Raw genomic sequence first — 27,464 nt, forward strand, 5'->3', positions numbered from 1 at the left:
TTTTAAAATCTGTTGTTTACAGGAAAAAGGCGCAATCGTGTTTCTCGACTTATTGTTTTTGGACGGAGGATTCAAAAGTTAAGCCTATCACATGCTATCATGTGATAGGTCAACAACAAGCAAATTTTTTTAGTCATATGTCAGCATTCAACACGGTGCGCCTTTATTGAACAACAGCCACAAAATTTGTTGACCAACAAAACCTCGTGTCATTGGCCTTAATTAGGGGTATATTGTGATTTTGAGTGAACTCGTTTATAATCAGACTGGAATCTGATTTCCTGTGGTGCTGTTTATATACTTTTGCGTCATTCTAGACATTCTCTAAGTTATGATGAATAAACAAACTAAAGTGGAACTTTAAATTGTAGCCTTATATTGATGTTCCAGCTAATCCAAACACCGAAACTCAGTACTATCTATCTATAGTTCGACATTAAAAAACGTTTTAATTTCTGTCTAGCTTTTCAGAACCAGTATTTCGTAATTATCTTCAATCCATTATTATTTTTTAGAGAAGGCGCAAAGGTCAAATATTTTTATCTGCCCTTGAAATGAATATATCCAACTAATTGTTAATTTTCTGTTGCAGTCAGTCATGCACAATTACTTTTAAATAAAAGCGATCTGAGCCTAACATTGTTCGTAACATAAAATCGACTTTAGGCTTCTTACAAAAGGGAAATGATAATGAAAAAAACTTGGTTAGAAACGAATATGGTGTTTTTTTTATAGAAGGGCCACTCAAAACGTGATATTGAAGCAGACGGCTTCGAGCCTGTAGACTTTTTTTTTGGCATTCTTAAACCGGAAGTTATACTTCGGAAGACCCTTAAACTGCATAAATCTATGATCAGTTGCTCGTCGGCAATACAAATATTCAGACATAAAGTTGTTTTGTCAACAAATATTTATTATTAAATTTGATTTGTGCTCACAACGGTCCAACATTGATACGTTTATAACCACGTTCTGGCCAATTATAAAAATAGTATTGTCGTCATAAATAATGTTATTTAATAATAACATTTTCTATAAGCTCTGGCTGTCTCCAGATGGGAATTCTATCTTTCTCTGTCGGTGGATGAGTTCTTAAGAAGGAAATAATGCTTATAAAGCTCTTATTTTCACTCGCAGTTTCCGCACCTTCCGTGCTGCCTTAATTTATTCCAGACCAAAAATAATTTATGCTTCTTACGTCACGTGACAAAACTCGGTTTTACCGCTGTCTTGTCAATCAAAGTTGGAGGGTAATGGCATTCGCCAAACACAAACTGTGAAGAGAAAATTTACGGATCTTTTGACTTATGAAAGTGTTAAAATTTGACCTCATACGGTCTTCTTTGTCGATCACGCTCTTTCTTTGTGCAATGGTGCGATAATGCAAGGCGTCAAAGCCAGCGGGGTGGAATTTGTTAGCTCTTAAAATGAGCTCGGTTGTAAAGGCAAGATTTCTGACTTCAAACAAGAAGAAAGCAAAGCAGGGATCCTCTGGAACGCCGCCGGCTTCAAATGCACAACCACCGCCGTATTTACGACCACTGACTCCGGTTGGTAGCAGTTTTCAAGTTTAGTAACTATTTGTGCCGCGATCTGCGTTCTGTCAGAGAAAAGTTTAATCAGTGTTTTGTTATTTCTCAAGGAAACCTTTCGGAAGCAGACCTCCTCAAGCCCAATCGATGCTCCGCGAGCTATCCATGTCCAGCGAAGTTCTTCGCCTGTCCCATCGCCCTTGCATGCTCGGCGGTCATATTCAAGCGATCTTAATCCTTCAGTGCTTGAAAATGGTGCCCATCTAAGCAAATCAGTACCAGATTTGAGACCTGGTATACGACATATTCGTAGTACAAGTCAACCTGTACCCGTGGTGAGCGTACCCGTCAAGCAAGCTACACCAACTCCGCACAGAGAGTCGTTCTCCTCAGTTTCTTTTCCAGATCGAAGTAATTCGGTAAATAGCGAATCTAGCTACTACACTGAGGCAGTGGAAGCACCGATGATTCTCCAAGAAGATATAATTGCTCTAACATACCACGTTCGCACATTTTCCGAGGCGCTCAGTGCTCTAAGGAACACTTTCATTGAGTGCGAAGGTGAGCGAATTGTTGTTTACGTGTGAGCACATTTCGTTGTGTGGATGTATAAAGTTAATTTCCCTTTATTCGTCTTTGTTTAATATGTGGCTAGATAAACTGTGCAAAAAACGTAATTTGCAATCTATTTAGCCATGTGATTTGAAGTCGAGATTTTTGACCGGTAAATATTTCGTGAAAGGCGAGATATCGTACTACATGCAATTTGAGAGTACATTACTGCGAAAATCGCTCTTCTTATTGCAATTAAACTTACAGGATATCAGAGAACGATAAAACCCTTGATTAGTTTTAATCACCTTTTTTAACATTTTTGCTTGGAATAATAGACATGAAAGGTAGTGACATCTCACATGGATATTTTCCTGAGTTACTTTTTGACCAAGAATTTGAACTGGGGTTGCTTTGCCTTTCGTGATACTATGAAACATACAGCAACAGTCTATCAAAGGTCTCTTTGTTGAAAGCGCTATTTTAGCGCCTATTCCTTTATTCCTTGTAATGAAGCCATGAAATTAAACCCCTTTTCTTCAGCTACAAAGAGGTAACCATAAGGTGTCATGTGGTTTGGTTGTGGTATTTTTGGTGAATTCTTGATGATTAAAATGGTGAATTATTTCAACACAAACTACAAAACATACTAAATTCTCGCGTGTGTAGTTAATTCCCTTGTCACTTTTGTATATTTTTCTCTTTATAAAGTATCCACGCTATCGCACTAAAACCGATTTCGAGATGTGTATCCTGAGAATTAGGAAGCTGAATATATTGACTTAAAAAATTTATTGCACTGTGCTATTATTATAACTGAAATGTGAGATGGAAATGTATGCATTACCGCGTTTTAATCGAACAGACGTTCAGGATCTGCAGCTTAACTGATCGTGTTGTGTTTGAAGGTGAAATTTAGGAGAGATCTAACCTAAGAGTTGTAATAACTTTCGATATTGTACAACTAGATGATAATCACAACAATAATTCATAGAATGCATTCATCTATTTGGCATCACTGTTTAGGAATGTTTATTTTGTAGCTGTCTGTCTAAACCTGGTGTGATTTGATTTGTAATACTCATTCACAGAACAAACGCACGGGCTTTGTTTTAATTGTTGACTTTTTCCTGAATACCTCAATACCCCTTAAAATATGCTAATTATTTTCTAAAATTGCCACTGGCAACAACTAAGGAGTAAAACATTGCACATAAGCTTCACTGTGAGCATCATAGCAAATTGTGAAAAATAAACACTTTAGTTTAGCTTATTTTCACCAAGTAAACGCAAAAGTGAAAGAAATTTAAAAAATCTCTCATCATTTCTCTTACCTGTACATTTAACTCCATTCCTCTCCTAACAGACGGAAAGAAATTTTTTGTTGTTGTTGTTGGCTCAGTTTGTAGGAGTAGTTATGCGTGTGCTGATGTTCATTTTTGTCATTGGTTACAATAATTTTTTGTTTGTTTTAGCGTATGGTAATGAATATTTATGATGATTTTAAAATAAGAAAAATATAAATTTACAAAAATGTAGTCCCGTCCACACAGATCTGGATATTTTTGAATCCCAACTTTTTCTTGGCAGATTTGGCTTCTGTCCTTATATAGGTGTATCCAGCATACAAATTTGCAACCTTTTTGAATCCTCTCTTCAGAGTGGAAATTTTTTAGTACGCTTTGAATCCGAAATCTTGTGGACACTAAATGTGGTTATTTGTTCATCCACTGATGTAAGAAGATAAGGCTAAGTTCTTTAACCCAAGATTATTTTAGATGTCATTGAGCTCAATGTTATCGCTTCTCTACTACTTGGACTTCTCAGGCTTCTTTCCATGTCAGGCAGAAGTTAAACAAGTGAACTAGTTCTTGGTGGGACAATTTTGTCTGTGTAACAGTTATTGAAGAAGAATGGCAAGAAAATTCTTGCATGAGCCAAACATCACTCTACAAATTAGCTGACAAACTGAGAGTGACTCTAGATAAATATGGACGGGCAAATTGGATTTGAAAATGGTACTTGTGGATGTGGAAATTTTTGAATCCACAAGGACAATTTTGTGGATTCAAAAATATCCGGATTTGTTTAGATGGGACCCTGTATATAGACGACTGTCATACTGGTGAACACTCACAACTTATAGATCACTGCAGACATCAGCATTGTCATATACCAACTTCAGAGTGTGAACAAAGCAATGTATTTTTCAGTTATATTTCAGCATCTTAGAATTAAATTTAATTATGTAGCTGGGAATATTTTGAAGTAGAAAGCATCTTTGCCACTCCTATAACAAGCAGTGCTCATTGATAAAGTCACCATCTAAGATTCTTAGTATGTGATTATTTTTGCCAGGAGCCAAACAGTAAATAAACTAGCAGTAACCAGTGGGTGGGAAGTGCGGGCGTACATGTGTGTTTACCTTTGATTTACCTTCGAGATGCAATTGTTTCTGAGAACCACGTAAATAATAACTGAATAATAGATGTCTACTTGAATTATTATGATAGCAGTTGTAGTTCCAGTATCAACAGAGGAAATTGCCATAGGCACATTAACATGGATATTTAATTGAACAACACACAAGACCTAGATTGAATTCAGCTATTTTATTCGAAAGGAAAATTGCTTACTAGATACAGCTCAAAATGAAAACATTAATACATGACAATGCTCAACCTGATAATTGTACAGTCATTATTTGTATGACCTCCAACTTCATGTACTTAAGCTTTGCCACTCTGTGTTTAAATAGTTTTTTGTGATGGAAAACTGATACTATCATCTTTGTGTAAGCCACCGTCTCAAAAAAGCCCCCCTCCCCCCCTCTTCAAACATGCTTGAAATAAATGAGCGCCCCTCCCTGGGCTTAATAGGAAATTTATGGCACTCATGTATTAAAACTTGTTGTATTTATTCCTTTGTTGCAGATAACCCAGATGGAGATCCCCCAGAAGTGAAAGCTCATGAGCGTCTTGGTGAAGTGCTCTCTGTTCTCAAAGGAGTCCTTAATAAATACCAACCTCTACATTCAACAGATATTCTTGCGTCAGCTGGAACACTGATAAGTAAAGTTAAAAGCCATAATTATGAAGACACAAGTAAAGCCCCTGATGAATTTTACGAGTCTATTGATCAACTTGCCTTAGCATTTAGCAGCAGGTAATCCTTTTAATTTTGTCATATGTCAACCTATTGACACCTCACCCATACATATAACTAGGGAGCTTGTAAAAAATGATGATGGTAACAGCAACGAGAAGGGCAAAAAAGCAATAGGTTTAGATTAGCAATTTAACAACAATTCACAGTGTCTGTACATTTCTTTCAGTCACTGCATGACTATGACATAAAACTGCCTAATTTCACGTTTTATGGAGGACATAAACTCAAGACAACAACTTCCTATTCATTTTTTTAAATGTCAACTCAGTCTTTTAGATTCAACTCCAGAAAATTTGCCAACATTTGCAAATTGAAAAAGTTGGGATTAGTTCAATAAAGTTTGAAGCAGTATAAATTCACTTTGCAAGTAACGTTTTTGTAGCCCTTCCTGTTGTTCTTGCTTAAGGTCCCTACTATCTTTGCAGAACCATGTTTTTTGTAGCACATGCGACATGGCAAGGGTCGTGCTAGTTTGAAAAGGGTCAGGGCAGTTATTTTGCATTCCAAGTTTGGCCTCATTGCCTAGTTTCAAACCAAGAGGGGCTAGGTACAAGTCCGTTTATTATGGGATAAACAGCATGAGATCGATATAGTCAGAAAGAGCACACCGAGGTTAGCAGCATTCTCAAGTTTGTTGTTTATCAGGCTTATATTGAACGAGGTTCAGCCATTCAAAAATTCGAAAATTTACAAAGAAATTTATGGATGTCTTGATGGTGTCTGGCTATCGACATAATTTTCTCAGGACAATTAATTTTCAAGTTTTTAAATGGCTGTATCTTGTTCAATATCGGTCCAGTCGACACCAAAACTGAGATTTTTCCTAATCTCAATGGGCTCTTCCTGACTATATGGGTCTCATTTTGTTTATCCCATAATAAACCAACTTGTACCCAGCCTTCCTCAGTTTGAAAGTAGGCAATTGTATGATTTTGTTTTTAGTTTAAGGGATTCAAGTTAAAAGCAAACATGTCCTATGTTTAGTAGAAACACAGCATAATCAGTGTCTGATCTAGGATTTCCAACTAAGGAGAACAATGTGTCCCAGTCAACAATTTTCAGAGGGACATTTCGTTTTTCGAGGGAGTCTCTATATTTATTTTATTCTAATATACCGGGTGTTATGTTACGAACAAATGTGATTTTCAAGAGTGGATTGAACATACAGTCATTATCTATAGGAAAAGTAAAGTAAATTTATTCGTGATTGAAGATTGAGTTGAGATTTCATTTTTGGCAAAGGAAACAGAACATACCCTTTGGTGGATCGAACATCAGCCATTTGTACTTCTCTAACCAGTTCTTTTGAAAGTTCCGCTCTGGCAACTTAGATTTCAGTTCACTCAATTGATAATTCTTAGGCTCAGCTTCATCATTTGCCTTGGACGTTTCTGCAGTTTCTTCTTTATGTTGTGGCCCAAAAAATGCTGAAAGCCTTCTTTGTTTTGACATCACTTTGCATTCACAAAAATCAAGAGAGGGGCTCTCAATTAAGTACATGGATCTACATAATCAACTGCCTATAACCTTTATTCAAACTAGTGCCGGGGAACCTCAGAAAATTGAGCCTCTTACTTTGTCGTATTCTCTGGATTTTGGTTCTTGCTTTACTTTTAATCTTCTGAAATTTAGACCAAATTTGTTTTAAGATTTTGCACAAGGAGAAATTACATTTCCTTGTTTCTTGTTCTCGTTTGAAACACAATTTGAAGTGTGCCAAAATGACCCAGAACAGGTACTGTATTTGAAGGGTACCTCTTTGCTCAAACCGTGGAAATCCCGCAATGGTGTGTTCTAGTTCAGACACTGAGTAATGTGCACAGTATTAATTTCACCAGCCTTGGAGCAAGCTGCGGGATGACTATTTCAATGCAGGAATTCAAATTCCTGTGTAATTGTTCCAAGCTCTTATTTTCCCCTACCCAAACCCTGCAGCTTGCTCTCAGGCTAAAATGTTACACTTCAAATTTAGTACTCTGTTGTCACCAAGTTTCAGTTATTCTACTACCAGTAATCACTATTATCTTCTCTCTAGCTACACATGTAAATATAAATATGTGCTATGTACTGTATACAGTATGTTAATTACCCAGATTGGTTCTTTTTAGGGGTAGGAGACAGGTGGTGTGTTCATTCAAATGGGTTGCATATTTCATAGTTTAAAGGGGAGGTCTTAATTGAAGCTGGTTGTTAAATTGAAAATTTATGGTATATGTACTTAAATCAGAACTATTTTTATATCTTTAGTGTTTCTGACTTCCTCATGGGAGAACAAGATATGGTTTTATCAGAGTCTGCAATGAGTAAACAGCATTCAAGGGTATGTAGGTTTTACTACTATTATTATTATCCAGAATAACAGCTTTACTGCCTTTTTGGAGTAAATCACTCCTAGTGTGTATTTACTGTGATCACCAAAGGTGTACTTTCCCGGGTGCAGGGGGTAGTGGAGTGCGGGACATGGCCCCGCCGTTACTGGAATTTTCGGAGCGAAGTTCTCTGAACTGCATTCCCTTATTTTAAGACTTAGTTTATGCAAATCAGCCGTGGTTACCTTTACAAAACAATTTAAGATGGAATCCATCTGGAATTCAAGTAAGCATATTGCATTCTTTTTTACATTTTTCGAGGGTTATAGATGTAATTTTATTACTTAGCTGTAATAACGCCAAAGGCAATTTCTAATTGGAGCCTGAGAAAGTACGACACTTATGTTTAGTGACACATTGGTGTTTAAGGAGGAATAAGGTGTTAAGAAGTTTTGTTTCTTAAATGACTCGACTGCATAATTTTGAGTTGGTTTCAAATGACTTGTTTACAAGCTTTTGTGGTAAAACTGTCCAAAGCACTAAAGTAGGCCAAACAAATTTGATCTGTTTGATTTTGAAGAGCACAATAATTTCAGGAGACAACAGCAGTTTCTTAAGTGTATGTGGGCCCCGTTCCTGATTCAAGGCCTTCATGTTATTATGGTTGGGGGAAACTAGAGCCTTACTGGCTAATTTCAAGAAGTCATGCTACAGTTATGATGTTGTTTATTTCCCTGATGTTGGCAATTGATGTAACATAGGAATAGTAGCAGTAGTATCAGGCTTTATTCACGGTATCACTTCATTAAAAATGCTCTTCCAGTGAGCCGTTTACATAACATTTGTTAAGAGAAACTACACTAATGCTAAAAATATATCTATATATTAAGAAAACATACAAAAATTGACCTAAAATATACATTACATAATATATAACTATAACAAGTTCTATCACAACTCCCTCAAGGCAATCCCCAGTTCAAGGCAGAGACAGGGTGGACTTGAGAGAGTTGAGTCTTTAAGCTCATTTTCTAGGCCATTCCACATGACTGCCCCCTATAGTTAAAAGCCCGCTTAGCAGCTTCAGTACGGGGCCTAGGTACAAAAGTATTGTTCGAGGCACCTCGTACGTTGTAGGAATGAACCGTGGAGGTTGGTTGCAGCACATTCTTTAAACTCTCGGGTAAAGGTTATTCAGAAATTTAAAAACACTTATTGCGAGCTGCTTAGAGTGTCTTTGCTCAAGGGTATCCCATCCTAACTCTTGGAGAGTACCTGCAGATCTTGTATTATAATCACTCAAGTGTTATAATTCTCCCAGCCCTATTTTGCAATCTCTGGAGTCTGGCTTTTTCCCGTACATGCCCGTGCGTTGGAGCAATAATCGAAATAAGGAGCAACTAAAGCCTCATACATTCTAAATTTACTGGAAATGTTTAATGTGATAATGTGATCACTATTAATAATGGGCTTGAAGTGTAAACTTTGAGTCAACAGTTCGTAAATTCTTAAGTGTGTATACTGAAAGATATTACATGTGTCTTCAACTTCCTGCAATGTTTGCTTTGTGGCATCTCAAAGCACCATAAAAACATATCGTCAAGGCACAAATGAAGTTTCTGGTTGTGGTTGAAGGATAAGATTTTAAAAAATACTTAAACAAGAATAAGAAAGTTTTTTTTTTGAAAATTTGGGATAATCAGCTTATGAATAAAAATAATAATAGTTTTATTTTGAATGGCTTAATGTGTAAACCTAAATGTTAAGTGACTAAAAACTATAAAAATACAAGGAAGTGTCTTGCTGGGAACTTCACATTAATCAGCTTATAAATTAAAATAACTTTGTTACTTGATCCTGTTCAGGTTGAATGTGAAGTGACTAAAAACATAAAATTTACAAGGAAGTGTCTTGCTTGAGTGGTAATTAGCCTACAATGAATTGCCATTAAGTGAAAATTACTTAACCATAACTTGAATCGTAACTGACCTAGTTAATGATTAAAGGAACATGATGGGAAAGGAATTTAAGCAAAGAATAGTAAGTAGAAAGGGGTATTGTCACTGTTTTTGCCTTCCACACGTGCCTGAATTAAAAAGGCTGCAATTAAGCATGAACAACAAAAGCCAGCTTAGGTGGAAGCTTGGCTGAGCAACTAGAGCACCAAGTTCAATCTCGCCTTAACCTGCTTGCTGTATTTGTTCTCAGTAGTTCCAAGTTTAACTTCTTGGTCATGCTTGTAAATAGCCAACTGGTTTTCTGGTGGCCAGTTGGGATTCTTACTATAGATATGTTTATATCCAAATGTGTGTTTCTGTCCTTATTTGTGGGCCTCGGTAAAAACTACTTGGTTTGGTTTTATTTATTTCATTCTATTCTTTTTACTTCCTTTTACAACCTTCTAAGTTGTTGTGGTTTTGGTTGACAAGACAGTGTCCAGAAAGCATCTCAGTTATAGCTTCAAACAGCATTTGTTCAGCATTTATCCAGGGAAATATTGAGAAATTATTGGTGGAAATTTTTGAGAAAGTTTATTACTTGGAATTCCATAGTAACCAGCATAGAAACAACATGTCAGTTTGTTTATGTGTGAACGTGAATGGTTAACCCTTTGTGTTAAGTTATGGCAATATTTGTCTCTCTATTCTCAAAACTTGTAGGCAAAACTCTTAATCTTTTTCTAGACCGGGTGATGAATATTATGAAGTAGTATCCCTATGAACTGCAGAAACTACCTAAGTATTTTAAAAGTTCTAATGGAGGTGTTTGGCAGAACACCCCTTATTTCCTAGTTTAATTCCAGGTGCCTTTAGTAGTTGCATTTGGTAAATTTTACTACAGTCCCTTTCTTGTATAACTTTTCTTAACGACATGTAAAGCTTAGAAGAGAACTGTTAGCTCTGTAAAGAAATTCTTAAATAGCCAGTGGCAATGTTCTAAGAAGTTGTGCCATATTACAGCCAAACCTCCTAAATACAGATACCAAAGGGACAAAGTCAAGTGTCTTCATTCTAGAGGTGTCTTTGTTACAGGCTAACCTCTTTAACCCTTTAAACCCCAAGATCAAAATTTGAATTCTCACTTGTTGCCCCTATTCATTTCTTACAGAAGTAGTGGGGAGAAGTAGATAAAATATCAAGCAAATTCATCTTGTGTGATCATGTCCGTAATTCTCATAACCACTCTGCTTTACAAAGCATTGATATTACAAGGAGAAATTTGATGCTGATCACTCTCAGGGTTTAAAGGGTTAATACAAAACAAAAATGGACAGAACTAAGTAGGAGCATTACAGACTTGTGCTGACTGTATTGTAGAGGTTGGAATTAGTGGACGAAGTTTTCTGGCTTTGGGACGGAAAGAACTGTCCATTGTAGAGGGGTGTACATATTATAGAAGAAGAGAATGTATGATGTTTGATAACCTGTGGGATGAAGAGAACTGTCTCTAACAGAGGACATAGGGGATGCAGAGCCCAGTGGTGTAGTCAACCTTTCCTGGGCTAGGTGGTTTATCTGTAAGCAGAGACCTTAATATAGAGATAACCCATTATCCCCCTGTAGGAGTCGTAATGGCTACGTGCAAACAGTGTACATGTATGTATGTACCCTGTACAGTGTATGTAGGGAGGTGTCACTATTATACGAAATCTAGGGGTAAGCTTTGTATGAGGTTTAGTATCTTTTGGACCAAGAGAACTGTATAGATAATTATCCGTATTATAGAGAGATGTTCCTGTTATAGAAGTAGGGTTTGTATGAAGGTTCAAATCGGTATCTTTTGGGCCAAGAGAACTGTCTGTAATAGATGTCCATGGTATTATAGAGGTAGGCTTTGTTTAAAGTTTGGTGTCTTTATGAACAAGAGAAATGTCCATAAAAGGTAAAGTCCGTAAAGGTTAAGTAGTTATCTTTGCAGGGCTCCAAAAAAAAAAAAGTGGAATTCAAGGTTGCCCTTGGGGTAAGCAGCTCTCACATTTCACTTGCCCAGGGACACTTCTTCTTGTCTTAGTTAATTATTTTGTTCAAGGAAGACTTGCCTGGACTCTTGTCCATTGGGCAAGTGAGCTTTAAAAGTTACTTGTCCAGCAAGAAAATCTATTGTCCCAGACTACTGGATGGGACTTCTTTTGAGCTTTGCTTTGGGACCAATAAAACTGTCCATCGTAGAGAGTTGTCCATGGGTGCTTACCATTTGAAGCAAAAATCCAGTTGGGGTGTCGAAAGCATAATGTTAAGCCATTTACCAGTTTACTGCAGAATTGCCACATCTGGTACGGTTTGGATCCAAAAAAGGGGTGAATTTGTGTAGTGTGAGTCTGGAACCAAGAAGGAACCGAAAAATTGGTAAATGGTAAGCAACATTCCGTTTGGTTCGTACCAGCTGGAATGAACGGACTACCTCAAAACATGCTCCTCAATTGTTGGTTGGAATTTCCAAAAAGTGACCTTATTATTTACCTTCCATGCGGAATTTCTGAAATTTCCATATCATAGAGGTAAGAATTGTATAAAGCTCAGTTTTGGTACCAAGAGAATTGTCTGTAATTGAGTTGTCTATATAATGGAGGTAGGGATTGTACTAAGTTTGGTGTCTAAGAGAACTGTCTACAATAGAAAGGTGTCCATCTTGTAGAGATGTTGAAAAGGAGAAGCTCAGCATTTGCGGTAGAAAAATTATCTGGATGAACACTGTGAGTGGACAGCTCTTTTTCTTCATTCCTACAAGCAGCCAGTTCCCCAGGCAGTTGAACATACAGTCAAAACCCAATTATAAAGACACTGAGTGGGCCATAGAAACTGTCCATATTAACAGGTTTTCTGTGCTTACCCTTTAAGTCCCAGTAGTGACCAACAGCTATTTTCTCCTAACGATATCCATACATTGTCATGAGATGAGGTTATGAGAATTAATAAAATAATGATCACCCAAGAGAAAATACTTTGATCTTTTATCAAATTCTCTTAACTAATACTTTAAGGAAATATATAGAGATCAGTTTGGAGAATTTGTATGTAGATATTGGGGCTTAAAGGGTTAAGTAGGTTGAGTTTAGAGAAAATGTAAGGGCTTCCCCCACCCAAGAGACAAAGTAAACTTAAGCGGCTGTCTGATTGCACTTAATTTGCTTAGGATGTAGATTTCCCAAAAAGTTGGTAAATTTAATTAATAGCTAGTAGGCTTATTGTTACATTTTCTCATGTATAGTATTAGAAATTCATCATAAGGTTCTTACCAATGAAGAATTTTGCGCATGTTCTGTCTTAATGTGTTGTCATCATAAGTAGATAAATGACCTTATTCTTTCAATTTGTAGTTTAAGGATACTTTTTGGTTTCTCAATTTTTCTATTTTCAACAACTGTAAAATTCTATTTAAAACAAGATTTATTTTCATTGGATTTTCTGAAAAAATAGATATATCTGCAACCTAATCCTTTTAGGTTGGATTTCTTAAGGCATGTTTTAGAATTCCAGGGGATTTAAGAAATGAAATACTATATGGTTTAGTTAAATATTAGTTTTAATCTTTCCTGAAAAAATATTCCTTATCTGATCAGTCAAAGGAATCTATAAGGTCCATTTCACAAGGTTGTGATCTTGTTTTTGTAGTTTGTTTATTTGAGAGTAAATGTGGAATCACAGAAAGGGCAAGAGCCATTACCACATTAAAAATACATTAATTTGAGCACATTCCTCTGACATTCCTTTTGTAAGTGTCATGCTATCATTTGACAAGCTGTTCCCACCTAAACTGTCAAACATTGGACAGCTCTATGGCCTTTGTGGTCAAACAACATCCCTCATAAACTCTAGTATAGAATTACACTTAAAGTCTACTCATACACATCATATTTCTTCCTGTAACCCACATGCATTATGACATTCCTTGCACCTCTATCATGGCTATTTCTTGACGATGTTTTTGTACATTTGTGCACCAAATGGCACGTAAACAGGCGTGATGTAAACTGCTATACTTTGACTTGTTCATTATCTACAAACTGCCCATGAATTCAAGTGAAAAAGGACAATGCAAATGGTTTTAATTTTGGGAAATTCCTGTGATGATGCCCCTCATAATAACAGTACTTCAATGTCATTTCTAAGAAGGGGTCGTCAGCTCAGTTGCCTTCAGACACGAACAATAAGCTACATTGTAAGTAAATCACTTTAAATGCTTTCTCTTCTGTGTATGTGACTTATTCTTCCTGTTTCTGTAGATTTTAAATCTGAAAATGATATGACCAATCTTTACTCTGAGTGGTATTTTTTGATTGTTTCAGTATAGCATGCTTCCACTAGGTAGCTTCAACCACATCTTTTTTCCCAGTAGAGAAACTCTGAGGGAGTCCAACTTTCTGGGAAAACTAGTGTCACTCTTCTGTGAGTCATTTAGTGTGGCTCTTCATTTTATAGCTCACTTTAGATTAGATTTTAACTCTAAGATTATCTACCTCCAACAGAATATACCTTTTGTTGTGACCTGTAGCTCTACTTCTACTCTATTTTCTGTCGGATATAATTTCTGTACTTATGAGAAATTCAATCTACCTTCCTGCTAGCAAACATTCTGTATTTGTTAAAGTTGTTTGAGCTGTACAACGAACAATGATTTATTTTTTAATTAAAGTACTTTGCCAGATTATAAGAATGTTAGTAAGATTCAAAGTTGATTGTGTGCCAAGATTATTCTGTTTTAAGAGTTAATGACTTTCAGGGAGGCCTGTATGCTTGGCAAAATTAGATGTAGTTGCATGTGACCGTAGCACGTTTTTAATTTTTTTATGAGAAAGATTTTTTTACAGAAATGTATAACTTGATATTTTAACTATACTGTGAAATGGCTATCAATAATTAAATCCATGCTCACACTTGAAAATTTCATCCACAGCCTTGATACTTAAAAATTAAGAACTACTAGTACCTACATACAAACAATAAACAATACCACAAGAAGAAGAAGGTACTGCTCAGTGGCTTTCATATAAATTGATTTTGTCCACAAACTCATAAGCTTAAACCTCCTTTTAGACTGTAATAAAACTTTAAAGTGCAAATAGTGATGCATGGAATGGAATAGTTTTATTTACTACAACTGCTGAGAGATGTTTTTCCATACTGAAGGTCACAAGTTACTTCAGAAGTTCTTTTTAGTAACCATACATGTTTGATCAAAAGAGGTTATGAAGGCCTGTTGCTGTACTTGAAATTGTCCACTGCAGTGATTTTAAGACATGATTTTATTATCTTAATTCTTTTCTGTATGATTTACCTTAACCCCTTGAAAAGACAAATGATTCACAGGAAGTAGTCTTAATTCCAGCAGTGCATGCGACATGCTTGAAAGTATGAGGCAAAAACTATGCATTTTTAGCATTCGTTTTATTGGAAATGTAGTTGTGTATAATCTATTTGTTTTATCTTTTCTCATGGACTATCTCATCTGTCCTGTACTTCCTGTAACCCCACTTTGTGTAAGTGCTGATATTTTAAGTGTCTACATTTGATATGTTAGGCGTCAAGTTAAATGCAGTTTTGATGTAAAATCTATATGCTGGAAACAATATGTTAGCTATTTCAAAAGGATATTCCAGGTTTCAGATTGATTTTTAGTAATGCATTAACTAGGTGGTGAAAAATGCGTTACTTTTTTAAACTTTTTATTTTCTTCATTTCTTTTAAAAAAGGACTTTGTCTTTTTACATTTCATCAAGTGGCCACAAATTAAAAAAAACCCCTCTGACATAAAAATTAAGGTGTGAGAAGGTCTGGGTCAGCAAAAGTAAGAAAATTCTCTGTAATAAAATTGTTTTTGAAAAACAGGGAAACTATATTGCTCCTAATAGCACAACTCCAGTTTCTCTGTTTAAGTTGTCGTTGGTTTTCGGTAATTTGGTTGTTCTGGTAGATCGCCCAATGAAGAGAATACAAAACTAGTAAATTCAATGCAATGATGACTTTTCTTCAAAAAAATATAAACAGGAAGTATTCTTACCAAAGGGTTTTGTTACACACAAACAAAGTAAATACTGGCAAAAGGGACTGGCAACCTTGACAATGGCATCAGGAGCACCCCAAAACGTTTTTTCTTTTACTTAGTTTTTACTTGTTTGAATAGAACATAATCCTTAGAAGCTAGGAAAAGGGGGGAGGTGCTGCCAAGATCACCCACCCTTACTCGAGGGTACACATAACACTTAACTCTTAAATGCCACTTGTGATTAAAATAATCTTAACTGTTACTTACGAGTCACCATTGTGGTTAGAGTAGCACAACGTTTATTTTTATGATACTTTGAGAGTAGCTTCCTGTCAGGATTTTTCTTACCTTCCCATAATTTATTAATTTAGTCTACTGAGAGCCTTTTTTTTCTCAAATTTACACTGCTCTATTTATTGTGAAATTCCTACTTTTGACTAATGATCGAGTTTATAACAAATATATATTTTATTATTTTATTTTTATGTACTTTATTAGTCTTTGATTTCTGTTCAGTTATGTTTAAAATGCCAATTCACTATCCTCTGCACTTGCTTGGTTTCAAACAGTTTTGACACTTTTTTTTAGTTGTTTTTTATTATTATTTGGTGGGAGTAGATCCTAGCATGTTGATATTTTCTCATCTGCAGTTTTGTGAATAAGATCTTTATTTGCTAACTGAAAATCTCCGTGGAAGGCAACATTATTTTATCTTGTCAGTGTCTGTGCTTTTGCCCCTTATTATTGCCCTTGAGGAAGTAGGAAGTCGTAGTTTTTCCATCCGGATTTTATTAGTTAAGCACTGCTTCCTAAAAGTTTTTCTTAGCACACAGCTAGCCTTGCATGTCAAAGTTATTATTTTGCCTTTGAGTTGCTCAACAGTGTCACATTATTATTATTATTTGTTGTGTGATTCAATTTTTGTTGTGACTAACAACAGCTATATTGCTATATCATTAAAGGAATTGGTTCCTCACTCAATGGCCTCTGATAATCTTTATAGTCAGTTAAATGATTTTGGCTAATTAATTATGCTACATGTCTGTCACCATTGAGTCTGTGGGAGCATTTTTTGGAATGTCTCGAATTTATTCCATGGTACTTAACCTCTTTGCATCATGCAATGTTTGTCAGATTCTAACAACATTATTTCTGAAAACTGCTCCGCTAATGTCTTTGCTTCATAAGCCTGAGTTGATTCATTTTGACGGCATTTTGTTATAACCAGCCTTAAGATAATTAGAAAAATCATGATAAATATGACAAAGAAGTCTTTCATTGAAAATACTGTCAGGACAGCTCATTTGGTTCTGCTCGGAAGCATTGATCATGTGGTGAGTATGTACATCGTGGATTTCATGCTCTTTCATTTAGGTCCTTCTAAAGGTTGTTGACTTATGTCCCTATTCTTGCCTTTCGTGAGTGTCTAACACTTTACCATACATGTAGGACATGTATTTCATCAAAAAAATGTGGTTTTTAAGTCAATAAAAACCAACTTTGTAGAAGTTCATTAATTTTTAAAAGTCACTGAGCATTTCTTTATTATGTTGCTGATTAAAGTGCTGTATACCTGGTGGTTTTTAATTTCGAGTTTTGATTATTCGCCCCCTATGAGTAGTCAGTTCTATTCCATACTGCATCATGATGTTTTGGTTTTTGAGCATATCATTTAGCTCTAAATGCTATTTTGGGCATATTTGGTGCTCTTTACCTGAAGTTATGTTAGTGGTTTTGTCAACTTTGTATAGGTAATAGCATGATTTGTAGTGATATTTGGCATAAATACCACGAGTGATGTTTCAAAATTGTTATACGCAACTTCCGAGCCGTTAGGCGGGTGAAATTTGAGACAATTTTGAAATATCACGAGTGGTGTTTATACCAAATATCACGTACAAATCATGCTATTATTTGTTTATACTACTATCTGCAAAAGGTTTGTAATTTTCACATGTAGGTATTTCAAATTAAGGTGAAATACCACTGCTCTAAGCCAATCAAATTGCAGAAATTTCTCATGTAGTAGTATAAGGGCTGTAGTCTTCTGTTAGTGAACTGATAAAAAACACGTTTTGCAAGACTGAGTTATCCTCTACGTGAGCTCTTTAGCTTCAAATTTAGGTCTCAGAAGATTTTAATGTGATACTATTTTAGGGACTTAAATAATAGGATAACAAAATAAGATTTTGACCACCTTTTCCTGTTTTTTGACTCAGACTTAATCCCAAACTTGCCACACAAGTACTGAAGTTGCATTTAATTTAGATGAGTGATTAGTTTTTTTTTCAACCAAAAGTGCATTTGATTTACATTGTCCTTTAGGACATTTATTTTAATTTTGAAGTGAATAAATTTCTGTCCAGTGGATAGTGCAATGGTTTTGTTAGCACGTTTCCACTTGATAATGATTGTTTTGACATATATTTTCCAAAAATACTTTTGTAAGGGGAAACATTAGCAGCATGTGCCTTTAGACGTTTTGGTAACACAATAATTATTGTGAGTTTGCAATCCAGGAATTTAAGGTTACAGTGTAGAAGCGGACATTGCAGTAAATTGACCACAGAGAGTAAGAATCCCAACCAGCTAGAGAAAATTGATTTGTTTAATAATGCCAGCATTAGAAAGAGTTGAACTCAAGGCTGTTTAGAATAGCCACAGCATTGTGTTAAAATTACGCATCTTCGTGAGCTCAACTTAAGTGCTAAAGACATCTTACACAGTACATGTGGCCTTTCTGTCTTTTGCCCTTATAGTAGCCTGCCTTTGGTAGCCAAGAGGAAATTGGTGTCCACTTCCCCCCCCCCCCCCCCACTTGACCTTTAGTGTTTCATCAGGGAAAAGTACATGTAAAAAAGGTCAAAAGGGTAAAAAAGGGTCGTACTTCAATCTATTACTAAAATGCACTGCACCGACTTCTTTGTGGTTTTTATTTTCACCTAGGAATAGTTTTTTTGATGTAACAATATACTTGACTTTTCATTTAGGAATCTTTTATCTCTAATTAGCAAGGTACCCTCAAGGGGTGCTAAATCAGCGCAGTGCTTTAGCCGTGCCTCAAGTGAGTTGCTTTAACTGCTAAGAAAATGATCTTAGTCGTGTCAAGAAAGTTATATGCGGGGCACCCTGGATGTCAAAGGTTCAGAGCGTTAAGCTTCCTTCAACCTTCAATATTTCTCACAGAAAAGCCTTGTTGTGGTTTTTACTGGTGATGATGGTTGAAAAAGATTGTCATGGCTGATCAAAATTTTTCTTCACTGTTCATTGATCTGCTTGTTTTGTTTTGTTTAGTCGCTGGAAGACTTTGGTGATGATGAAGATGACTATGATGAAAGAGGTTATGACGAAGATATTGAAGATGATCAGGATTATCTTGAATACAAAGAGGATAGGAAAAGTGCAGAAAAGAAGGAATCAGGTACTTAACATGTACAGAAAAAATTCTCTTACCTGTAACCTTTTAGGTCAGTTCTAGATGAAGGGAGGTGTCTGTCTTAAGAAAAACAAGTAAAATTTTGTGAAGGTAAGCCAACCACAAGTTGCCATCTTATTAAGATGACAGCCTCTCTAATATTAAGAACATTCATTTTGAGGTATACTAAAGCATTAATTAAGTAAGTACATGTTATATATCCTAAATATTTTGTGTTATTTTGTTGATTTTAGTGGACACATCGGCAGAGAAAGCCGATGAACTTGACCGAGCATTAGTACAGCTGGAACATGGTTTTGACATTGCTATGCAGGTTAGTGCACTGTTGTTCTAAAGTTTCCTTAAATAAATTGTATTTGCATCTCAAGAAGTACCAATTTTTTTCATTCAGTTGTTATTGTATTGTAAAGTGCCACCTATAAGCCCCCTCTTTTTAACCCTTTAAACCCCAATATCCACATACAAATTCTCCAAACTGATCTCCATACATTTCCTTCATGAATGAGTTGAGGGAATTTGGTAAAAGATCAAGGCATGTTCCCTTAGGTGATCATTTTACTAATTCTCATAACCTAATCTCTTGACATTGTATGGATATCGTTAGGAGAAAATTGACGTTAGTCATTATTGGGACTTACAGGGTTAAGGAGTTTCAGGAGGGCTGATAAACGGTGGGGATTATATCCAAGAGGCCTTAAAACCAGAATAGAAAAAGTGCTTTGAACTAAGCTAATAATGGTGCTGATAAAAATACGTTTTGCAATGACTGGTTTTTGATAAAGCTTCATTTCCAAAGAAATGAAATTCATTTCAATACATTCAGTGGTTTTGCTGCAAGTAGTTATGGTTAGTCCTGTGACTCATCTAGTGGAAAATCATGAGCACCAGTCCAGAACCATCAAGTCCCAGTTCAAAAAACAAAGAGCCCTATAAATTGAAAATGCTTGGTTTGTTATGTAACCAGACAATTAATATGAAGACAGATTTCAAAACTCTTTATACAGTTTACTGAAATAAAAATAATTATACTCAATCTATTGTAAAGCACAACAAAGTCTAAAAGAAATATGCGCTGTTAAACAACATCCACAAACATCACACAAACAGGCTGACAAAAACATCTCCAGATTGAATCAATCTATAGATCGATCTTTGCGTCCTACAGGACGCATGCCATGAATTATTTTGCATCATTGGGGAAAGGGCTTATTAGTGGGAGAGATTATAAGAGACAGTTCAGTTTATGGCTCATATTTTTTTATTTATTTATATAATTTTACAGAGAACTAAGATTTGGGCCAAGTACTCCAAAGATATAGAAACTTATGTAGACAAAAGAGCTCATTTAGGTGAGTGACTTGACTTATTGACAAGTTGGTATAAAACTATAATATCAGTACTTATGGACTCCTTTTGCTTGGTTCACAGAGTTGGAATATACTGCTAAATTAGCTAAACTGGCTCAGACAACAAGAGCAGCCATTACTGAGGAGGTAAGAGAACTAATTCAAGGATGTTAATGTTGTGGCATGGTTCAATTTTATCTTAGGTTTAATTTTCCTGAATCTTTTTGGGTACGATAACACTTAGTAATGAGTTTGAAATAAGGAGGACAGACTTAAAAGCCAAGAATAAAATAACCCCAAAGTGTATGGAATATTATGGTTTGTAATGTAATATCGCAGATGAGAGAACAGCAGTAATAATATAATAACAATGATAATAATTTACAATAATAGTTATAATAATAATAATAAAACATTTTTTATGGTGCAATTATCACCATTTGCTCATGGCACTTTACAAGAAAAAGTCTGTAAAAAGTGTAAAAGTATACAAGTTTAAAGGTTACATTATAATGAACTGCAAGTTCAGTCTTCAACATTCAGTGGTACCACTGGCTGCCGCTATTTATTCATTTGTTAGCCCACTGTATGAGGTGTTTGATAAGTGAGGTTATACTGAAGAGACATAGGGGTAGACCACAGCAGAATGGAAGCTTTCCTGGTGTCACACACACAAAAATGTATGCAGCCATGAGAACTCAAGTCTTAGTTGTATTATGTTTATTTTTGCAGAACTATTTACCATTTCAGTCAATTTTTGTGACAGCCTTGGATCAGGTAATTCAATGATTCTCTCCTTTTCCCTTACAATAATCAACTTTTTGGGTTTTATGGGAGTAGCACTTCTGACTAACTTTGCTTGGACTGACAAACCTGAAACTTTCAAACCACTAGCCTGTAAAAACAGCTGAAATTTTGTTGCACCACAACTGGTTTCCCCACGAATGCAGAAATTCCATACTGATGATGTGTCACTACCCAGATTTGTGTAGTGCTTCTGATTTGTTGAAGCAAATTTTCCATGCGGCACAACCAATCAGAAGCATTACCCAGATCTGGATAGTGACGTGTTATCAGTGTGGAATTCCTGAGCTCTTTTCTTAGGCATCATTTCGCGCGAAATGTTGGCTGTTTTGTTAGGCTATCGAACCACTGATAAAGTTGGAAATGTTCGTTGCTATGAAAAGAAAACACATCCCTGGAAGCCAGTCTGAAGAAACCAATCAGACCCAAGTGAAATTGAATGTTGAAACCAAAACTCCAAGGGTAATATTTGTCGCAGAGTAGAGAGGCAAGCACTGGCATAACCACCACCCAACGTTAAACCCATCAAACTCCATTTTCCCCTCATGGCAAGCACATCTTAACCCTTCAAGTCCCGATAGTGACCAACATCAATTTTCTCCTAATGATACTCATACAATGTCAAGAGGTTAGGTTATGAGAATTAATAAAATGATCACCTAAGAGAAAATGCTTTGATCTTTTGTCAAATTCTCTCAACTCATTCTTTAAGGAAATATGTAGAGATCAGTTTGGAGAATTTGTATGTGGATATTGGGACTTAAAGGGTTAAACTTTGAAATTACTTCATGTCAGCATCCTAAGTCAATGGTGAGTTTACTCAACAGGAGGGTAGGAAGAAGAGGACGGCAAAACACTTTTGTGTGACAAATGTGACAGGGCTATTACTTGCATGTTTTGTCGTGATCATGACTTAACACCAATGTTTTCTAGTCCCTTACAAAAAGATTTGTTTAAAGGAAACTGAAGTTTGGCGAAAAGTTGTTTCAAACCAAATTTATGTCACACTTATCGCAGAAGGTTTGCCGTCTTCTTTCCTCTTCTGTCCTGTTGCATAAGCTCACTAATGTGAATAATGTTTCTTTTTAAGTATCACTGTGTCAAATTCTGATGTAGATATATTGTTTATAACAATTCAATGACAGGACATTGACTATGCAGATAATGCAAGCAAAACCTATGCCCAGCTTATGTCCAGCAGATTTATGGAGGTAACCTGTTGATTTATAAAATCATTTGCTTTGATTGAATTGGAATTGAGTTATAAGTCATCTACTTAACACGGCCTGCAATTTGCTGCTTTCCTTTAGCCTTTAACAAACAGAAGAAATGTGCATGAGAGAACAAGGAAGGACTTCAAAGAGACTTGGGCCAAAGCTTCTAAGAAACTGGTGAGTTGGTACATGCTGGTTTGAAATTTCCTGTAGTCTTGTTGCCTTCATAGGTAGTGAAAACTGACTGTGTAACTTGAGGGGGGGGGGGGGGGGGGGGGCGGGGTGCCCCATCATGTGAGCCATTTTTGGTGTGTGCAGCACCAAATAGTATGGTATGTTACCCGATGAGGTCCAAAAGTTTGTACAGACCATACCCCCCCCCCCCACACACACACACAAGTTTGCCCATCCCCTCCTCTCCTCGGTGCATAATAAATAAAAGCTGCCTCAAATGAGTTATCTTATCTTATCTTCTTGGGGTGAATTTATCACTCTCGTTTTGTTCAATTAATAGAATGAAGCTTTGGTGAACCTCAAAAAAGCCAAGCAAATGTACATCCAAAAGCAACAGGAACTAGAAAAGGTTTGTTATAATCCTTGCAAGGTTTTGTTGAAGACATCACCCTGGATATTGTTTTATCTCTTCTCCCTGTCAGATCCTTAGTAGTATACAATACGGGGTTACCAGCGCATTTTCAAATATTTGACTTTGGTCTTGGAAATTTCCTCGAATTTTATTTGGGGATTTTTCTTAGAATTTTTGGTTGGGCTTTATACTGGACATAATTTCCAAAACTGATTTGCAGTATGGCAAAGTGGTTTTCATTTTCAAAACCGGTTTTGGGTAGCAGAAATCAGTTTTGGAAATTATGTCCAGTATAAAGTCCAACCAAAAATTCCAAGATAAATCCCCAAATAAAATTCCAGGAAATTTCCAGGACCAAAGTCAAATATTTGAAAATGCGCTGGTAACCCCGTATTGTATACTACTATCCTTCGACTTATATCGAGTCATGCCATATTAAATATGTGACCATTTCAACAGCACTTTCCTGTGATACTCTATTTATTACTGTACACGGTGGTTCCAACTTTTGAGTTTTGGGATGAATTCAGTGACCATTCAAATGGCAGCTACTGAGCAATACTTTCCTGTGGTATTGTAACTTACGCTGTACAAAGTGGTTTCAACCTTTGAGTTTGTGGATGAAATCCTAAAGTGCGACCATTAAAATGAAAGCTACTGAGCAGTACTTTCCGTTGGTATTTTGTTCTCTTAAGTGGTTCTAACGTTTTTGCCTTTGGATGAAACCCTTAAAGAAAATCACCTTGTTCCTTGTGATTATATGGAGACTAGTCCTTTGGTTATGGGAAGAAACCTTTTTCAATAGTGCATTAAAGTGAGCACAGTGACTGAGTTCTTTTTATAGAATTTAAGATTATTATAATCACTCACAAAGCAATCCATGGGACAGCTCCTAATTATTTATCGTCTGTCGTTAACTTTAAACCTAATTCTTCCTACAACCTCAGATTAAATAACAAATATCTGCTTTCAAATCCAAACTTCAGGACTCTCCCTACTCTTGGTGACCGAGCCTTTGTAGCCGCCGCACCAAGACTGTGGAATAATCTTCCGTTAGATCTTAGATGCACCTCCGATTTTGAAGTTTTTTAACGTAATTTGAAGACTCGTCGTTTTAAAAAAGCCTTTTCTGATATATTGTTGTAATTTATAGACTAGATAATTATTTATTCGTGTAATTTTTAATTGTAAGGCGCATTTTAAAACTGTGTAGTTGAATTTGCGCGGTATAAATAAATATTATTATTATTATTATTATTATTCTTTATATTTTAGGAAGAGTCATCTTCCGCTACACTGTCTGCATTTTCACGCGGCAATAAAAAGAAAGAAGGTGATTTAAGAAAAGCAGATGAAGCTGAGGAGGTTTACAAGCTTTGGGTGAATGAAGCTAATGCCAGGCAAAAGGAATTGGAAAATACCAAGTCAAAAGTCCTAGTAGAGCTACGCCAGCTTGTTTACCAGTGTGACCAGACAATGAAGGCAGTAAGTTGCGATCACACTTGCATTGTCACTAGTTACAGCAGTATTATGGCTAGCCAATCACATTACTTGCTGACATTTAAATTGAACCAATCAAATGTCGTAGTAATTGCATGTAGCGCAGTAGCAGACGGCACGCCAAGCGCGGGAAAAACGCTCGTGATCTAATACCATCTTTGATTTCACTTGACTGGTTGTGAAAATGGCGCGAGATTTTTCACCCAGTAACAAAGCATCACATGCAAAACCAGTGCAATCTCGAAGTTGTTGTCGACATTGCGTTTCAACCTGATAAAAGATAACTTTAGTTTTGGCGTATTAAGATTGTGGGAAACTCCCTGAAGAACGCCTTCATCACTTTGAATAAAGGAATTTTTTTTATTTAAATAGCTTCACTGACCCTTGAAGGAAAGTTATAGGCATAAACAGCACGCAATTAACTTGTTACTTAACGTTTGATTGACATTTGTCTTTCACCAGGTCACGTGTAACTACTTTCAGATGATGAACGCACTCGCCAGTCCTGCTCCCATTCAGTTCCAGACCCTTGCGGAAAGCAGTAGAAATTACGAGCCTGGAAGCCAGTTCTCCGAATATGTTCGCCTGCAGCAAGCCAACGCGCCACAAACTGTTTGTCCAGTCCATCAATTTGAACCATACAATGCTACAATGTATGTATTGTCGTTTATTACAAACGGAGATTGTTTGCTAGCATTCTTTCTTAACCTCAGCTCGAGCGGTTACAGCCTCCCACGCAGGCGTTTTTAGGGGAGCTCGTATTTCGTCCCTCTCCATAAACGCCTGCTTTACCGAAAACAGCTTATCTTATCAATTGTTTTGTTCGCTTGGTAAGTGACCAATTAACAGTTTTGAAATAAAGTGGTGACAGGCTAAACACGACTCATAAGCTCGTGGTTTGCTAAAACGTGACCCTAGAGTTCCCGTTTTCCTTCTTTTCTTTCCTTCGCTAAGGTTGTGTAGTGCACGGAGTATTCTAAAATCTGACTAAATCTTACTTTTGCTGCTATGAGTCTAATATTTATCAGAGGTCATAAATCTTTCGCAGTGTTTCGTGCAGATCGAGTAATTATCGGATAACTCTGCGGCCAAGGTCAACTTTCTAGAATTTGGAAAGTACAATGTGATTGGCTAAGTTTGGGAAAGGAATGTTGTTCTCGGTTTAGCAGGCGTTTGTGGGGAGGGATGAAAGATGAGCTCCCTTAAAAACGCCTGCGAGGGAGGTAAGAGCGGTTAGGGTTAGGCAACTTCTTCTCCTCTATCTCCCTGACGGAAGATTCTCCCGCAAAATAGCCCTTTTGTATGTTTACGTCACACGGACAAATTTCACCTCTGAGACTCGTTTCTAAAATCTGAATTGCGAAGTGTTGCATAAATGAATTCCCACGATATTTGCTTTGAAACGAATGCTAATGCGGAAAGAGTGCCGACGTCAAAACGAGGATTGCTCGTCTGACGTAAACACGCTTAATGGCCATTCTGGTGTGTGTGTTTTTATAGGAGCGAAAGGGTTTGTGGAGCTTAGCATGGAAAGTTATGTTGGTGTACCCTAACCTTGTTCCCAGGGTTCTCTCCCACCCGTCCCTACGGAGCGAGGTCTCTCGACGGGTAGGAGCGAGAACCTGGGAACGAGACTGGGTGTACCCGTCTGAGAAACACCAATATGGCGACAGAAATGTAACGGAAAAATACGTCATTTAAGCCTGGCTAAAAGACAATTGAGAGTTGAAGGGCTAGTCTTGTTTTGTAAATTGTGAATTTTGATATCGTCACATGTAAATTAACTTGTCTCCCTTTTATTCACAGGTCTGATAAAGGACAGCCCGCATATTCCCGCCAGAACTCTTTATTCGACTCGCGTAGCAGTCAAAATCTAGAAGATAGCGTTAAAATGTCGCCCTTCAACACACGACGTAACCGGAGCGTGGGTTCACACAATGTTAGCAGCTCACAGTCGCCCATGAATGCGTGGAGCCACCTAAAGGAAAACAATAGCGATGCTGAAAGCACAACCAGTAGGTCTCCTCCGGGTTCACCCAGCGGTAGTCCCACAGCGTCCCGTAAACAAGGGGATATCCCGCGGGCGCAGTCCTTAGAATTGATTTCCTCCGACGATGGAGATAAAGGCGAATCTAAGAGGAATGGTAAGCGTTTTGATATATTTGCGAGTATTTTGCTGCAGCCTTTTTTTTTATTTCTTCCTGGAAAACAGTTTTGTATATAATAACTGACTTATCAACTCACGTCGACTCTGAAGATAACTGCCGCACAAGTTGTGGAAACGTCTGTCACTGTCAATAACAGTGCTTCGTCTTGAAATTTGCCCAGCGATTTTCCGGACCCGGAAAAAGTCTGTAAAACAGAGATAAAGTCTGGAAAAATGGTAAAAAGTCTTGAGGTATTTTTTGAAAGCTACAACAAGTGCTTTAGAAGTTTCTTTTATGCGTTTTAGTCAAATCTTATTCAATCTTGGCGCTAGGTTTGCAGTGCGTCATGAAAAACGCTTTGTTCCAGCTTTTTCAAGGTCTATTGATCACCTAATGGATAACTTTGAGTCTGGAAAAAGAAATTATTGTTTTGGAACAAGTCTGGAAAAAGTCTCGAATTTTGGATCCAAAAATCTGTACGAACCCTTTCACCCCATTATCTAACTAGCGGAACATAGCAATATCCCTAACAGAAAATTTGTCTTGCGCGATAGAACTTCCTGAAAGTTGTGCTTTTTGATTCACATCCACTTAGGTCCCGTGGACCCAGGCTCCCAAAGAAAGCGCCCAGCCAAAAACCGCCCGTCAGCGGGCCCTTTCCAGAACAGCCGCTTATCATCAGCAGCGGAGACGCACAGGCTGAAGAAGCTTCGCTCGGCATCTAAATGCCGTGTCTGCGATAGTTACGTGTATTTCAATGGAGCCGAGTGTGAAGTGTGTGGCCTGACTTGTCACAAAAAATGTCTGGCGAGACTAAACATGAAGTGTGGAACTTACGCGGTAAGGAACTTTGTCACGCTTTAGTAGCAGCAAGGGCGTGTCCTGCC

General features: G+C 36.9%; 1 protein-coding gene across 4 annotated transcripts in view; it reads left to right on the top strand.

The window, feature by feature from the left end:
- Positions 1–1,252: 1,252 nt before the first annotated feature.
- LOC140922103 (rho GTPase-activating protein 45-like) overlaps positions 1,253–27,464 on the top strand; it is a 39,436-nt gene continuing 13,224 nt past the window's right edge. For 2 of the 4 annotated variants that reach the window (XM_073372123.1, XM_073372124.1), the window contains exons 1-16: positions 1,253–1,550; positions 1,643–2,093; positions 5,018–5,249; positions 7,500–7,572; positions 18,839–18,965; positions 19,214–19,293; positions 20,263–20,329; positions 20,409–20,473; positions 21,059–21,103; positions 22,276–22,341; positions 22,441–22,521; positions 22,859–22,927; positions 24,206–24,415; positions 24,893–25,083; positions 26,237–26,574; positions 27,173–27,417. In XM_073372123.1, the coding sequence (XP_073228224.1) occupies positions 1,428–1,550; positions 1,643–2,093; positions 5,018–5,249; positions 7,500–7,572; positions 18,839–18,965; positions 19,214–19,293; positions 20,263–20,329; positions 20,409–20,473; positions 21,059–21,103; positions 22,276–22,341; positions 22,441–22,521; positions 22,859–22,927; positions 24,206–24,415; positions 24,893–25,083; positions 26,237–26,574; positions 27,173–27,417 (2,463 nt within the window). In that variant the 5' untranslated portion in view covers positions 1,253–1,427. Of the gene's footprint in view, positions 1,551–1,642; positions 2,094–5,017; positions 5,250–7,499; positions 7,573–13,078; positions 13,721–16,762; positions 16,879–18,838; positions 18,966–19,213; positions 19,294–20,262; positions 20,330–20,408; positions 20,474–21,058; positions 21,104–22,275; positions 22,342–22,440; positions 22,522–22,858; positions 22,928–24,205; positions 24,416–24,892; positions 25,084–26,236; positions 26,575–27,172; positions 27,418–27,464 lie in introns of those variants that run through there. The other 2 variants (XM_073372125.1, XM_073372126.1) reach the window with 2 other exon arrangements.

Source organism: Porites lutea, chromosome 12, assembly GCF_958299795.1.
Source record: "Porites lutea chromosome 12, jaPorLute2.1, whole genome shotgun sequence".
NCBI lineage: Eukaryota > Metazoa > Cnidaria > Anthozoa > Scleractinia > Poritidae > Porites > Porites lutea.